The following is a 17,057-nucleotide window of genomic DNA, read 5'->3' as shown; positions in this document are numbered from 1 at the left end:
TGTTACTGGCCTCCTCTGACCAGCAGAGATTGATTAACAGCTTGCTTTCCAGACCAGCTGACATGCGATGGTAGAAAGACATGAGGTGAAAGATATGATAAATTAGGGTGCAACTCAGTGAGACCCTATTACCATGTTTCTGCATGATTGTAGTGAGTCATTCAATTAAAAATTCAGCTGTCCATCATTGCAGTACCAGGAATAGAGACATTACGTTTCCACAAAGACAGAGGTTGCAGGAGGACTTGGCATGGATTCCACAGCACTCTGCTGTTAAAAATAGATTCATAGAATCATGGAATCATAGAATAGTTTGCGTTGGAAGGGACCTTTAAAGATCATCTAGTCCAACCCCCCTGCCATGGGCAGGGGTGCCTTCCACTAGATCAGGTTGCTCAAAGCCCCATTCAACTGGATCTTGAACACAGCTTCTCTGGGCAACCTGTTACAGTGTCTCAACACCCTCATAATACACAGTTTCTTCCTAATGTCCAATCAAAATCTACCCTCTTTCAGTTTAAAATCATTGCCCCTTGTCCTGTTACTACAGGCCTTGGAGAAAAGTTTTTCTCCATCTTTCTTATAAGCCCCCTTTAAGTATTAAAAGGCCACAATAAGGCTTCCCTGGAGCCTTCTCTTCTCCAGGCTGAACAACCCCAACTCTCTCAGTCTTTCTTCACAGGAGAGGTGTTCCAGCCCTCTGACCATTTTTGTGGCCCTTCTCTGGGCCTGCTGTAACAGGTCCATGTCTTTCTTGTACTGGGGAACCCAGAGCTGAATGCAGTACTCTAGGCTGCAAGAGCAGAGTGGAGGGGGAGGGGAGGGGGAGAACCACCTCCCTCGACCTGCTTGCCAGGTCCTTCCTTCGTCTTCCCCTTCCTTTGTCTATGCCTCTGCACAGAGACTTAATATGCTATGGCTGGGGGAGGCATCTCATACAGCCTTTTTGAGATTGGTATGTTCTACCTAAAGACCCATTCCCTACAGTTCAGTTTTTTCAATGACATAAGATTGCCCAGGTGTATCGCAGTGTTGATTCACAGCAATATTTAACGTAATGGGTTTTTTGGCTTCACTTGGTACTTTGAGTCTTTCATGTGCAAGTTAAGTTTTTTTGGTGCACACACATGACCAGAGAATCACAAGTTTGCCATCACAAGTTCTTTCTTGGCACGGCTATGTCACTGATGTACACCAGGCTTGATATTTACTTATCAAGTAAATATCTTACTTGATACTACTTAGATACTTCTCTCTCCTCTGACCTTATGGCTGTGCTGCTAGTTGCAGATGTGTCCTGAGCCTTCAAGTGTTATTTGTACCCCTACTGTGTCCAGTCATGTTTTTCAGTTGATGTCATCATTGGCTGCTCCACCTCACTGAGTTGACTGTTGTCTATTATGTTCTGTTCTCTTTCAGAATTGAGGGCAGCAGGCAACAACAATTCAGGACAACAGTAAAGATCAATTTGAAACTGATTTGATAATGCTCTTAACTCCATTTTGATTTGTCCTCTGGACCACTATTGTCCTAGCTGTGAGTTCTTGTCACAGTAAAGTAGCAACAATTGAAGGAATAAAACAGAAGCCTTTTGGGTCCTCTGCATGCTACTGGTTGGTGCAGGATAATGCTGCTTAAAAACCCTAAAAACAAACCCAACAAAAATAGTAAAAAATTGGTTGAAGCTCCACACAAGTTCATCAGTAGAGTTACTAGCAAAGGTTGAAACTCATAACAGGTAACTCTTAGCAAGGTCCTTACATATTTCTAGGGATGCTCCCATTTTGTTTTATGTCAGTATTTCAATCTGTTCTTCATATAGTGGGCCACCAATTAGAAAATCAGCTTTGATAAGACCTTTTAATATTTAGCCATGGATGTTTGCACTGTCCTCAACACTAAGAAACAACTAAGCCTCTGGTCATCCCAGTAAGTGTCATGGTTTAACCCCAGCTGGCAACTAAGCACCACACAACCGCTCGCTCACTACCCCCGCTCTGGTGGGATGGGGAGAAAATCAGAAGAGTAAAAAGTGAGAAAACTCATGGGTTGAGATAAAGACACTTTAATAGGTAAAGCAAAAGCTGCGCATGCAAGCAAAGCAAAACAAGGAATTCATTCACTACTTCCCATCGGCAGGCAGGCGTTCAGCCATCTCCAGGAAAACAGGGCTCCATCACGCGTAACGGTGACTTGAGAAGACAAGCCGTCACTCCGAACATCCCCCCTTCCTCCTTCTCAGCTTTGTATGCTGAGCATGACGTCATATGGTATGGGATATCCCTTTGGTCAGTTGGGGTCAGCTGTCCCAGCTGTGTCCCCTCCCAACTTCTTGTGCACCCCCAACCTACTTGTGGGTGGGGTGGTGTGAGAAGCAGAAAAGGCCTTGACTCTGTGCAAGCATTGCTCAGCAATAGCTAAAACATCCCTGTGTTATCAACAACCCTGTTTCCAGCACAAATCCAAAACACAGCCCCGTACTAGCTACTGTGAAGAAAATTAACTCTATCCCAGCCAAAACCAACACAGTAAGCCAGTTCTTTGGTGACAATAGAATACTTCGAGAAATCTGATTTGTTTATTTTCAAGTGAGCAAATTCACTTTGATGACTTTTTAATAATTTGTTTTGGCCACGGCACTTCAAAATATAATCCTAACACTGTAGGGAATCCAGTTATGTAATGGCATGTCACATCTTGTCACATCAAAGAGTAAATGCAGCTATATTTTTGTTTGTTTATACCAATGCCTTTTGGTAAAAGGCATTAGTTCTCTTTAGTTTGAGATTCTGATTGTAGTATAAAGGCTTGTAAAAGCTGGAGGAGCTGAGTTATTACTGGAGGAAATGCTGAGGTAATTAATTTCTATCAATCTACTCAGGTCTGCCTTCACACTTTTCTGTCCTCTAGCTGTAGGAAACCAGTGTGACAAAACTCTACATGAGACTGTATGGGAGGGGAAGTTAGTATTTTTTTAATGAAATCCCCAAGTAAATTAATTTTCACCCCTCAGACACATTCTCTTGTTGATTTCATTCACTCGCATCCTCACACCCACATACAAGCATCAAAGTGTCTGGATTTAAGTAGTTTGTCAAGATTACTTGTGTGTGACACAGAAGATGGACAAGAGATGCCACCCCATCAAGTTCTCAGTAGGTCTTTTTGTTTCATCTTGACTGACAACAACAAACTGGTTTTTAGACACATCTTTTATATCGTTTAGGACCCAACAATTAGGATGATCCTTTTGACTCACGATTTTGCTTACTTTCATCTCAGTTTCAGGCAAGTCTGGTGCCTGTTGCCTGTGCTTCCTCATTTTTGGCATTCTTAGGACAACCCCAGCTGTTCTTGTTGGGCTCACAATGAAATGAATGACATGTTACGTGCTGTGTCTGTGTTGACATCCTTTGTTGTTGAGCACATGGTCTTCTACTGACAAGTCATCATGAAAGTCATCATACCATTGTTTTACAAGAGAGTGCAGACCTTCTGGTTTTGACAAAATAATACATTACTCAGTTTTACTGCTGTGAATGTGTTGTTGGTTATCAATACAGGTCATCTTTTTAACCTCATTCTGGTGTTTCTTCTGGTGCTTACCTACACATTTCCATTCGTACGTCATTCACACCAGTCTTAGTATTTCCAATATAAGTCTCTATGTATTGGTAAAGAACAAGGAAAAAGCTGTGGTTTATAAGGCGTACGTATACTTAAAGCCACAATTCCCAGCTTTCCAATGTTTTAAACTTTTACAACAGAGACAGAAACTTCCACATTCCATTCTTACAATTAGTGAAGGATTCTAGGATCGCATAGTCATCAGCAGGATGTACAGTGGAACTGCTCCTTCTCAAAAGGCTGGTATAACTTGCCCCTAATTGCCATACTCCTTTGAATAGAAAATTTTCATTATTATCCAGCTAGGCTAAGTAATTTGATTCAGAGGAAGTACTGCCTTTCTTTCTTTTTTTGGAATATAACTGTGTGTTATTATATGATAAAGATATATAACAGAAACTGTGAATTCTTTTTTATGAAAGTTCTAGGTCCATACTGCAGAAATCATGAACGACATTTATTTTTGTCATCTGTTCAGTGAAGCAGAAACATGATATTTTCAGATAGTGTGTTCTTATGAGGACCAATAATACCATAACCATACAAGTGAGGCTTATGATTAATGACATGCTCCATTAAGCAAAGCTAAGTATTAATATTATGGTGCAGTTGCTGTCACACAATTTCCTCATTTCTTGCACTAATGTTGCTTCACAGAAGCAGAAGTATATAGGACATTTATGGAACTCTCTAATATACCTAAAATGCAAATTAGGAGAGAAAAATAATACCAGCCTATCTCCCAGCTGAAGAGAGCTTTTGGCACTGACTGGTCTGAAAATTCAGAAATATGAATTCAACTCCTGACTCTAGCATGGCTTCTCAGACTACATGGGACATCATTTCAAAGTCTTCAGTTGCCTGAAGTTAGGCGCCTTGTATGATTTCTGATGCCCAAGGTTACCCTTGCCTGACCCCAGCTTGGCTCCACGAGGACACAGGGATGCTTGCATAGCTGCCACCATCATGAGGATGTCCTTGATATCTTAGGGTATGTCAAATGGCACTAGGCATCTCAATTGAACCCGTAATTTCTCTGTGGTTCCTGTTATGTTAAAATAATAGTTTATTTCCTACCCAAGAGGTTTTTCATCTTTTCTATTGAAAATTCTTCAGAGCAGGGACCATGTTCTTTTGACTGAGGAATCTGAAATACATATCATTGTTACAGAATTCACTAGACATTTTTATACTATTTAATAGAGAATTTCGATTATGGTATTTGTTATTGAAAAATGTTCAAACACATGCTTACTGGGTAAAACTGGTGCTAAAAAAAGTGAAAATTACTGTATTAGGTAGTGGAGAAGTCAGGGTCTACTTGGTGTAAAGCTAGTGTGATCTAGGGTTTTGTTTTGACAACACTAAGTAGAGAGTTAATGATTCAATGCTTGTGTCCTTGTGCTTAACTACTTCATCCTAGCTCTGAGGCACATCCAGGGGTAGCAACAGATAAATTAAAAAGGATCAGTAGGTACTGAATTAGATATGAGATTGACTAATGTAGCCAGTACAGGTATTAATGTGCATGGTATATTCTGTATTAAATTAATTTGGTTTTACGTAGTTAATTTTACTTTCCTAATTTTTCTTTTAAATGCACTACAGATTTCTGTCCTGGTCACCCAGACATTTGTGCAGGTATATGAAATGTTGAGACTTTACATAGATGCACAGAGAATGCAGTTTGTTTAGCTTTTCAGATATAGCATAAAATATGATTTAGGTTTGTAAAAAGCATTTTAATTGAATCTTTTGTTGAAACAAGCAGTAAAGGAATTGCTAATGCATCAACATTTAAGTTGATTGATAGAAATTAATTTGCAAAGCCCAAAGGGCTTATATGTTGAACCTCGTATGTTAGGCTATAAATAGCCGTTACACTATACCCAGGCTTCCCCTATGTTGAAGTCTGTGTACTGTGTGCAGCTAAAGCCTGTCCCTGAGAAGGCCGTGCTCTGAAGACTCTGTAAGACATGTGCAGGCCATGACAACAGCACTAGAAATTTTGTTCCAATAGTCATCATCCTTGTTTGAAATGCTGTTTCGTTTCTCAAATGAATTTGTCACCATCAGCTTTTCTCTCTGGTTCTTGCTTTTTCTTTCTCTGGTAGTTTGAGAATCCCCACTCTAGGACCTTCAAAGAAGGTAGTTCAGATCCTGCTGAAACACTTCTTAGCCTTTTTTTTTTTTTCCCCAATAGGCTAAGCAGATACAGATGTTTGAAGTTCTTTCAACAAGCCTTTTTCTCTGCCCTTTGAATTCTTTCTTTGAAACTTTTTGGGACTTTCCCAAGTTTTTCAAAATCTCTTCAAACATGGATATTGCAGTGAGTTGCAGGACTTTAATGTCCATCTCATCAATGCTCTGAATGTTCCTACTCATTTCTGTTCCTACTCGTTTCTCTCCTGTTATATGCATATGAGGGTGGCATTAGCCCTTTTCACTGCAGTGTTTCTCTTGAAGTTTTTACTAAGCTGCCTGCCTGTTGTGTTGCTCAAACTGGAGCCACAGTCCACCTTTATTAGACTTGGACAATACCAAGTGACCTATTATGAAACTATAATAGACAATCAGTATTTCGCTTCACATTTATATTAGGTTTCTCTAACTGCAGTTGTCACAACTGTTCCAGTCTTATTGCATGCTCCTGGTATTCAATAAAAATAAAAACAAAAATAAAAATCAGTGATTCAATAATGTTTTTACCAACTCTTTTAGCATAATTGGGCAGCTTAACGAAGCCTGCTCACTTAGAAATATTTCTCCCAGATAGATGTTGTTTAATATTCTCTTATGTTAATAATATAATGGAAAGTTCTTTATCATAATCCTATAATAAAAAAAAAGAAAATCCTGTTTCTATTTAAATACAGAGAGAAATATTTGTTTCATTTGCTGTATTGTTCTAAATCAGGAATCCTGCATTATGCTGAGATTTTTCATATTCCTTGTACGCTTTTAAAACTTCTAATTTTTCATCCAGTTATAGATTTTTGGGTTTGGTGTTTTTTTTTTTTCCTATTATGTCTGTTTTATTCACAACAAAATTTCTCATTTATATTGGTTGCTATCTATTTTGTCTTTCTTTCTTTGACTGTACAGTCTTCTCATTCCTAACTCATAATATCTCTCCACCATTGGACCTGGGTGGACTTGTCTCTTACTGTGGAAAAATGTTGTTGGACTATCAGATAAATTCTTCATACAGGACAGTCAAATTCATATTTTTATAGCTGAAGATTTGTTTCCCCCATTTCTGGTTAATATTGACTTTATTATATATTTATTATATTACATTAGTTTGAGAAACTTGTTCTCTGAGGTGCCAAATTTTGTTTGCGGCTGGCCTCAGTTTGCCTTATGTGAATATCATCTGGTTATAACCAGTTAGTCCACAAATATGAACCAGCTTCCTCTGCAATGATTACTTCACCTTTTTCATGATGCTGACATTCCCGTGTAGTGGTGCCTTTTGTACTAGACAAATATCATGCAGGTTTTTCGGGAACTCCAACAACAGTTGCATGAGTAGTCCTAAACTGAAGTTCCCCACAACCACACAGTTTTATTTTCAGGCATGGTAAGAAATAATTCATGCTGGTGTCCAGTTTGATTTGGGTTAATTTGGGTTATAATGGACCTCTGCTAGTAATGCGTCACAACTTGCTTTGTTGCTGCATTCATATTTCACATTTAAATCTTGTGGTTATTGGATTTATTGATAATTCTAAAAAAAGTGACAGTATCTTTAACATCATCTTTTTCTCTCCTTTGCGTCTCCCCTATCACAGTCTTCCTTCTTTAAGGAGGTTAATGTTTAAAACATTATTATTATATATTTAAATGTTCATTAACATAGATTTTTATGAATGAAGATCTATAGTCTCAGAGCCATTACAATGTGCAATTTGTTTGTGATTTTAAGTGTTTTGTGTTAAATCTGAATTGATGATAGACCAATACTTTCTGGTAAATCTGCTTAATCTGAATAGTTAAATCAGTATTTTATCATATTAGCCAATTTGGTTGGGCTGGACTTCTTCAGTTAGAGATTTTTCTTTTCCCCTTTGCTCTATGATTGCTGTATTCTTGAATCTTATACTCCTCTATGAAGGGAATTATATTCAGATCTAAAAGGAGCTATGAGCAAGAGAAGCACCTTTTTGTGGCTGCTCTTGCTCATAATTTTGAGACTCTGGGATTCATTGGAATGAAACTGGGACACTTTGAATGTAATCTGAATATTACATTCAACTGAAAGCGGTTGCTTATAATGTTTTGGCCCTTCCTTTTGGTCGGCTTGTTTGGATATATTCAGACAAATGCAAAGAGCCTCTGCAAGGAGGATATAGACAACTAAACCATGTAAAGCAGTTATTCGCAGGCTAGCACACACAGAAGATAGCTAGGAGTTAACAAGCATTGGGCTAAGCACTTGCCGTCCTCACCACCCCGATGAATGAGGCATCCAAAGAGCTGCAGCTGCCCAAGCTGGTGTCAACTAGGAGTAAATATTGTTTTGGTAAAATGGATTACTTGAGACAAAAGAAACCTTTATGTTTTGAGGATTTATATGGCATAAAGGAGGAGAGGAACTGTCATCTCAGAAAAATGCATGTCAAAATTTTATGTGGTAAACTGTAAACTCTGCTGTAAATTAATAGATTATTAATTAACTTTTTATTTGACTTGTGTAAAGGCTTTACAGACATGATCAGTCTCTGCATTCTATAAATCATAATGACTGTAGAAGAAAAATGATACAGAATTATTTTCTCAGTGAAATCAGCATGGATTTCTTACTATTTGTTGCTAAAATGAGTATAAGTATTTGTATCTCCACAAATAATTTTCCAACACCAACATCCACTTGTATATTTTGCTCTTCAGTGGTTGAGCTATTCTCAAATCTAATCTATATGTTACTAAGAAAAAATAAATAAGGCAGATAAAAATACTCTGACAGAAACTTAGCTATAGTAAGTTAATGTAGACAATTGCATGCCATCTACCTGGAAGAAGCATATGGGAAAGTATATATGCTTGTTTTTTACCTCTTGTATTTTGGTTTGTAGTATAGTTATTCTTGTTTCCCAATCTAACACAAGCTTCTATTGTTGCTAGTTATCAATTTGTAATATTTGATATATGTTAAATGCTTATATGTAAATTTGTAATTGCTGAATGTCACTTGCAGAAGTGGGGAGGAATACTGTCATAATAATAGACTGCGTTGTTGTTACTACGCATTTAAAGTTGTAGAGGTAACGAGTTAAAAAAAAAGATCAATACACAGTCTGGGGTACAAAAATTATTCTGAACATTTCGATCGCTGTAAATGACAGATCCAAGACTTTGGAGCTTCCAGTATTTTCTAATTTAAGTTAGTGAAGTATTTGGCCATCAGTAAAACAAAGAATTCCACTTATAGCAAACTACAAGGTTTGTCTCTCCTTTTGGCTTCTACCAGTGCTGCCTCTCAGTTTACAATGTCAAGTTGCACTGTTGTCTCATAAGAAGTCCACAAATTAGAAAAGCAAAATTGCTGCTTTGCTTTTCTGCATCCTGCAGCTCAATGCTTTGCCAGATACTCCTACTTCTTCCCAGCCCATGCTCCCAAATTATCTCAGTCCCCTCGTTTCCACTCCCTTGCCCTACATAGCAGGTAGGATAGGACAAAAGTCACTGGTATGTATAATTTGCTTCTTTTAAGCCCAATAAACTGATCAGCTAAGGAATGATCTTCTCTGCTGCAGAAATATTATTCAAGGTTGAAAAGTGAAATTCTGTCTGGAAGATATTTCTTTTTCTTCTGTTTTCTATTTCTGTATTGTTGTCTGCATTTGTTGTCACTTTTCCCTTCTTCCTGGACAGATTTTCCCCTTGGTTTACTATTCAACATATTTCCCTTTTTTATTAATCTTTGTACAAATAATTCTCAAAAATTCTATTTAATCTTTTTTTTCTCCTGTTTTTAAACATCGATTATAGCTTCTAGGGTCTATCTTTGATCCATGTTCTAGTGTTTCTTTGACCTTTTCCTCACTTGTCATTACCTGTCCTTCTTTCCCTAACATTTCAGAGTCTATTCCTCTCCCCTTGCCCTCTATTTTATGTTTTTTCTCATTCCTCTTTTCTTTCTGTCCTTTCATTTCCCCCTATTTCCCCCCTTATTATTAATCATCTTTTGATAACTATGTCCTCACTACTGTATTCTTCTTCTGCCTGTCCGTCTTCCCTCTCATTCAGGCTTCTTGTCTTGATCTGGAAATTGAAATCTACATGTCCCTGTGGAGAGAGCCCACCATGGTAGCCTGCCGCCCATTCTTCTTCGAAGTCCTGCCTTGGGGTCATACAAGCGTGTGCTCTGGAGAATGCGCTGGTCTCTTCCTCCTTCCCGCTCCTCCCTCAGCATTTCACTACAGTATCAGGAGTGAAAGTGCCAAACCTTTTAAACTGCTGAGCTGGGATAGCTGTGTCTGGAGAAGAGATGCAGGAGAGAAACAGGGTGTTGTTAGGGTGATGAGAGGAACTCTTTCCAGGTTGCCAGTTGGGTTTTAGCCAATTTAACCAATTTTAGCAATTGCATGAGACCCTGGGGGAATTATCTTCATCCCGTACTGTATGAGTTAATCTATAGTCATTGCAGAGCATGTTGAGCCCAGGCTTTGCACATCAGCTGCTCCATGCACTGCAGCAGATAAGCAGCAGTAATGGGCGGCTGGAGGAGATTGCAGCTGTAGCCCTTTGCCTGTTCTGCTGTGTGCTGCGCTGCTCTCAGCCCTGTGCGGGGTCTGCTTCTTCAGGTGATAGGATGGGATATGTAGGTGAGACTTTAGCGCTGGGCTGCAGGATTGGGTTGACATGAGAGGGAAGAGGTTGTGTCTGTCCTCAGCACACCGTGGATTAGGGGACACCCCATAAAGTTGAGTTAATGCTGAGCTTTTCTGATGAGGGGAGCCATGCCTGTGCTTTTCTGCACATCACTAGGGCACCCTGTTTAACACAAGAATGAGAGAACTGAAAAAGGCCACCCTGCTTCCATCTGTCTGTCTGTCTATCCCATAGCACGCACTTCACACTGCAGAGGTCTGAAGATGATCTCAGTTGTGACCACAGTCACTGCTTTCTGCTTGTTTTGCTCATAACCAACCTTGGTGTCGTTACAGGCCATGGGATCTGCTCTTGTGGCCGATGCATTTGCCAGGATGGGTGGTTTGGAAAGTTGTGCCAGCATTCAAGGAAGTGCAACATGACGGAGGAGGAGAGCAGAAGTCTCTGCGAGTCGGCGGATGGCGTATTATGCTCGGGGAAGGGTAAGAACTGGCAGCTGAGCTAGCCCATGTCAGTGCCCCGGCAGAGGAAAACGGTCGTGTTCTGGAAGACTAATGTGCATGGCAGTGGGTTGTTGTTTAGTAACCCTTTCCTTCAAAGGCACCTGTTATTAAAAGGATGTTATATTTGGCTCCGTAATGCACTTACATCCATTTTGTCAAACACCCACCACAACCATACATGTTTAGCAGCATTGCTCTCCTGTGCAATTTGTTAATAGCATATAATTTCCTGTATGTGTTTATCTGATGGTCTGCATTGAACAGCTGTACCTTATAAACTAACCATTAGTGCTCCATCCAGTTTAAGGGACAGGGGCATTACCTGCAGTAACACTGCAGTGGGCAAGACGGCAAATGTATTATCTCAGGCACCGGTAGGTAGAGGAGAGTGTTTAACAGCAACATTTGGTATGCTTAATCAGCCCCCCAACACAGCAGTAATGGAAAGGTAGACAACTGGAGCCCCCACGACAGAATCCCACAAACTCTTTCATTTACTAATTTTTATTCAGGTGATTGCATCAGCTTCGGTCCAGCTATAAAAAAATTGCCACAGGAAGGAATAAAATCTAGAAAATCTTAATAATTATCTGAAATTGTTCTCTGAGGTTCTTACCTTGCAGTCTTTCAAGCTAGGAAATTGCATTACTGGAAAGAGGGCTTTTTAGCTCCCCCATAGTGCAAACTGCCTATTTTTATATATAACATGTCTGAAAGAGAATAGACAAAAAACAGGTGGTGGGACTGGCTGGAGGCTAGAATGCACCCATTCCAGACAGGACGTGTCGTTTCCTCTCTTCGTATATCCCTTGCGTAGACAGGGCAGAAACCTGCCAGCTGGAAAAAAGCAGTTAGGAGCCTTCTACATCAGGCAGGTTTCCAGTTGTCCCTTTGGTAACTTTTATTTCAGTGCAAAGGAAATTTAAATGGGGTTTCCAGCCTGGCCTGCTTCCATCTGTATTATCACTTGTCAGAATTCTCCCCCACTGCACCATTTTCTTTTGTTTTTTTTCCTCCCAGTCGTCACAATGTCATAGAAAATAAGGAAGTTGCACTGTTTCTCTATTGTTTCCAGAAGATGTGGCTATCTTTAAATTAGTGTATGTGTAAGAGGATGCTGAGTTACTGGAGAAATGGAGTTACTCTGTTTTACTGCAGAAGTTAACTTTCCTTCTCTTAGCCTTGGTCTCCCTGTGATTTTTTATATAAACCGTGAAGGTGAGCGAACATGCTTAAAATCACTACCATGCACTATATAAGATTCTAAATAAATGTAAACAGAAAAAAATTATGTTGAATTTTAAAACATTTGTATTATCTGATACCTTTTTGTAAGGATGGCTGAGAGCTATTTTTTCCAGCCTGTGGGTCTTACTCTGAGAACAATTAGCTTTGAGCACGTGTATCAAGGCTACAATTTACTCTGAGGCTTTGGGAGCAGATAATCTGGCAGGAATGTGCAGAGACATCACGGATTTTTTTCCCTCTGTTGGCTGTGCCACCCAGGGGGTAGTTTGGGATCTGGTCACTGACGTAGGCTGGAGCAGCCTGAAAGTTGCTCTAGGCTGTAACCAGCTGCAGGCAGGTAGCGCTTTTAAACCTGGCTGCATGAATGGAAGCTCCAAAGGTCCAGATTTTCTCATGTAGTAGCACGCTGTTGAACAACATTTACTTTCTACCGGAATTACAAACCTGACCCTAAATCTGTATTCAGCAACACTGGTGGGATTTTTATTTTTAAGTTTCTTCGGCCTCCAAGCACAGGTAAGCTTCCAGTGTGACGGAAGGTTGCCCTGAGGACAGTCATATAATAAAGCTGTGTCAAATTAGATGCTATAGCAGCTTTATTGTGGGAACAGCTGGTGATGTGTAAGTGCTTATCCCAGCAGAGAAATACCCACATAAGATAACTTCCAGAAGTGTGTGGCCAGTGAACATCCAAGGAGGCTACTATCTCCTGCCTCTTCTCTGAGCAAGATGGGCATCACAGGCAAAGACAGTCTAATTACTTGTAACTTTTGTTTCTATGCTTAGCTTTCTTTTTCTTTTTTTTTCTTTTTTTTTTTTTTTTTTAGGCAAATCTATTCTTGATACTTAAATATGTATCTGGAAATCATGTCTCACTGGGTACCCATACTTTAAAATGTTGTTCATAGCTAGTGTGACTGGCACTATGCAGAGGCCAAAATGACAAATTGTTCTTTCTGTTTCATTACATTGAGCAATAAGTAACCATTACTGATCAAATAAAAGGGAATTTCGAACCCATGCGCTAATGGTGGTTATTCCGCCTTTGCTGGAAACCTCACCAAGATATGCAAGCGCTATAATGGATTGAGGGAGCTTGAGTTTCTGCATGTAGGATTTAATAGACTCTAAGGAATTCTGGTTTTCAGCTGATAACTGCTGAACGCTTTCAGAAAATTACACTCTGTTAATATAAGCAAAGTTGGACATCCACATTCCTAGGCTGTTTTCAAAATCTTGGCTCGATGACTATGCCACCTGTAGTAAAAGCTCTTCCCAAGGAAAACAGCAACACCCACCACGCTGCTGCCTCCCTGGCAGTAAATGTAGGGCTGCAGATGGCTACTGTAATGGTGCAGGACGCGGGCTAGGTAATGAGCCAAATCCCATCCAAGAGGATCTGGCTGGGATCCCAGGGAACACCCTGCAACTCATTAGACTCATTTTAATTAAACTGAGGAGCCTCCCAGAGCAGCATGCTCTGCTCAGGTAAAAGACTTAATACATTCATTCTCCCTAACAGATTTTACATTATGGAGCCTGATCTTCCTCGGTTGACTTGGTGTATCTTCTGCAAAATAGTTTTAAACATCGTGGGCATCCCTCAGTAGCAGCATCAGTGCTTGCTTATGCAGAATCTCTTTAGGTTTCTTACAATGTCATGCTCTTATTAACTGCTTTAATTTCACTAAAATTCTCATACCATTCATCATTATTTTCAGCTGTCAGTACCTTGTAGTTTGTATAAACAGAGACATTTGGTTTAAATTACCCTCAAATATGTTTTAGTGTATCTCTTACACAGCAACCACGCAATATGTATGCTATCCTCCACTGCCTTTTTATACAATGGCATTTTTTATCCTTGCAGGGAATGTCAGTATTTTCTGTGCCCATGGCTCAGTAAGCAATACTCACAGAACTCACAGAAAAAGTAGATGCTACCAAATACTCCCATCACCAAATGTTCCAATCACTAGCTCTTCCTGTATATATTTACATGTTCCATATGTTACAAGTTAAAACAGCATTTCTCTAAAATTAGGCAATGGGTTAATTTTTGTCAACTTATAATAAACACTAAATTAGTTACATTTTTAATTAAAAAATTAGATACTCTGCTGAGGCTGTTCTGAAGTTTTAAAGAATTAAGTTTCAGTGATCAGAGACACTTCGGTATTTATGAGAAAAACCTAGGGAAAATTGGTTGATATCAACAGATCCCCTTTTTTTTTTAAAATGTGTATTTGGATTTTTGCGATGGATTTTATTCAGAGGTCACTGAGGGGCATTGGGCTGCTCTGCAGGAATGAGCAAACTGCTGAACCGCCGTTACGTGCACAAGTCCTTTCTCAACTAGAGCAAATATTTAGTAATTCTATGGGAGGCGGAGCAGCTTCTTTTGTGGTGATGAGGATTTTGGGGGTTTAAATGTTACTCTTAGGCACCTCTGGTCTTTTGCGGACTCATCCCTAAAAGCTTTAGATGAGGAGGGCCATTTTCTTCTTGGGTAAAATTTTAGTGCCTTCAGTAACAGTGGGCCAGGGAAAATTTGAGCTTTTCTAGTCAAAAAAAAAAAAAAGAACAGTTACTGGGAAGAGTAGCCCTGATTGTAGGTCTCTGAAACCAAAGGAAAACTTCAAAATGTGCGTCCTGATTAAATGAAATAGCAGAATCAAAGCATTAGTAGTAACCCACTATACTCTAGCTCACCCCAAAAGAATCCTTTTATTCAAAAAGCTTTTAGCTTGATTATTTCCTTTTATGCAATAGCTTCTTAGGCAGCAATTTTGTGCATATGCACGCGTGTGTACATGTGCGCGTGTGCACGTGTGTGTCTGGGGATGTTATTTTCTAGTCTGAAACTGCCAGTGTTCTTTGACTACGAGTAATAATTTTTGTGATTTCAGGTTCCTGCCACTGTGGAAAGTGCATCTGTTCACCACAGGAATGGTACATTTCGGGCGATCTCTGTGAATGCGATGACAGAGACTGTGACAAACATGACGGTCTGATTTGCACAGGTGCAGTACAGGCTAACACTTAATTGCTCTAAGAAACAAACTGTGTTGATGGGGATTATGTTAGACACAGCCCATCTTCTTCCTTCTCCACTGGCGGAGGAGGTGCATTTGCTGGTTATTCAAACCTGCTATCATTGTTTCTTCGTGCAGCGTGATAATCACCTTAAGGTTTCAAAACGACAGTTGAAAGCCTGAGTATGAATTTAAATAAGTAAGCCAGCTATGAAATCCATCAACGATTTTCACTGTAATAGATTACAAATTACTGCTTTTTGGCAAAGGACGTACAGTGTCAGCATTGTGATCATGAGATTTCTTTAACTTTTGTTCTCTTACTGGACTTTCTGTGGGTATAACGCATTTAAGTCATAGACAAAATTCACTCATCTGATGATCTTTGGTAGGTGAGAGGCATAGCTGTGTGGGTTAACAGAGCTTCCTGGCAATCAGACAATTCTCAGTGGGAGGCTGAAATACCTGGCAGTTTTTCTTATGACGTGATGGCTAGTGATTAAAGCGGCTTCACCTTAACATTGTCTGAGAGCTCAGGTGGCAGATGCGGCTAGAAACGGGCAGGCTGCCAACAAACCCTCATGACAAATCTAGTGACAAGAAGCAACTGCTAAATTAACTCACTGGCTGCTTCCCGTTACAAATCTTAATTTTAGAAAATCTTTGCTGCGCAATTATTAGATGCGGAGGAAATCTGCAAGCCGATTAGAGTGAGAGTGGGAGGGCTGACAGTAGTAAATTGTGTCATCCAGCTAGCCCTATTAGCAAGGGTCCTTTTCTGGGGGCAAGTAGCCAGTATAGAGGCAACAGGAGCCTTATCTTCAGCTGCAGCGGCTCTTCACGGATCTTCATAAAGTCCGTAGGAAGAGGAGCTCACATTGGAAACCCAGGCTGCAGAGGTCTCAAGCTGAGCATCCAGACGTCATGAAAAATATTGAAATAAAATGAAAATATGGGTCTCAGTACTTCATGTTTCCCCGCTGCAAAATAGGGCCAACACATTTTTCATCTAATAGAGAGTTTGAGATATTATTTATTTGTATAGCACTTCTGAGAATTTAGGTTTAAAGTTTTTCATGTTCAAAGTGATGTTTTTATTGCTATTCTCTTTGTAACTTTTTATGTCTTTTTCTTCCTGCGTAACAGTTAAAAGTAATGTTGTTTTTCCTTGTACCTGGAGGTACAGTGTGAACACTGAGCCTCAACAGCTGGGTACAAATAGTGGTGGCATAATTACAATATTTGCAATTCTGCTGATGGAATTATTGAGAGAATGCTATTAATGCTTTGTAAAAGTGTAGGTTTGGGGTGGCTTCTTAATGCAATGGTACAGTAATTGCTTCCTTCCAAAGAAAAAAAAGGAGGGGGGGGGAACAATAAAGGAACAATGCAACTACTTTAGCATGGCTTTTTACTCCCCACATTATAAACCACATTATAATGTAGTACATTTCAATTATGATAATTGCCCTTTATTCATTCTGTTCTAGGCAACGGTGTTTGTAGCTGTGGAAACTGTGAGTGCTGGGAAGGATGGAATGGAAATGCTTGTGAAATCTGGCTGGGAAGAGAATACCCTTAACAAAGGACATCAGAGACTGAGGGGTTTTTTGTTTGTTTTTTCTTTAGGCTGCTAGAACATTTAATTTCATAAGTACTCGGTGTGTGGCTGTGAGTGTGCATGCACGCGCATGTACATGGGTGTAAATACTTTAGAACATTCATTTGAGGGCTTGCTCCTTGAAGAAATGCATGACAAAACTAAAAAAAATATTAAAAAATCACTTGGGAGCAGGACAGTCCAAGC

General features: G+C 39.7%; 1 protein-coding gene across 1 annotated transcript in view; it reads left to right on the top strand.

The window, feature by feature from the left end:
* ITGBL1 (integrin subunit beta like 1) overlaps window positions 1-16,842 on the top strand; it is a 146,808-nt gene extending 129,966 nt beyond the window's left edge. Inside the window, exons 9-11 of the mRNA XM_075139457.1 lie at window positions 10,800-10,946; window positions 15,125-15,238; window positions 16,741-16,842. Coding sequence (XP_074995558.1) covers window positions 10,800-10,946; window positions 15,125-15,238; window positions 16,741-16,832 — 353 coding nt within the window. The 3' untranslated portion in view covers window positions 16,833-16,842. The remainder of the gene's footprint in view (window positions 1-10,799; window positions 10,947-15,124; window positions 15,239-16,740) is intronic.
* Window positions 16,843-17,057: the final 215 nt, after the last annotated feature.

The sequence above is a fragment of the Calonectris borealis genome, chromosome 1 (assembly GCF_964195595.1).
Source record: "Calonectris borealis chromosome 1, bCalBor7.hap1.2, whole genome shotgun sequence".
In the NCBI taxonomy this organism is placed as follows: Eukaryota; Metazoa; Chordata; class Aves; order Procellariiformes; family Procellariidae; genus Calonectris; species Calonectris borealis.
Note: the sequence above shows the minus strand (reverse complement) of the source record. Positions and strands in the feature narration are given on the sequence as shown.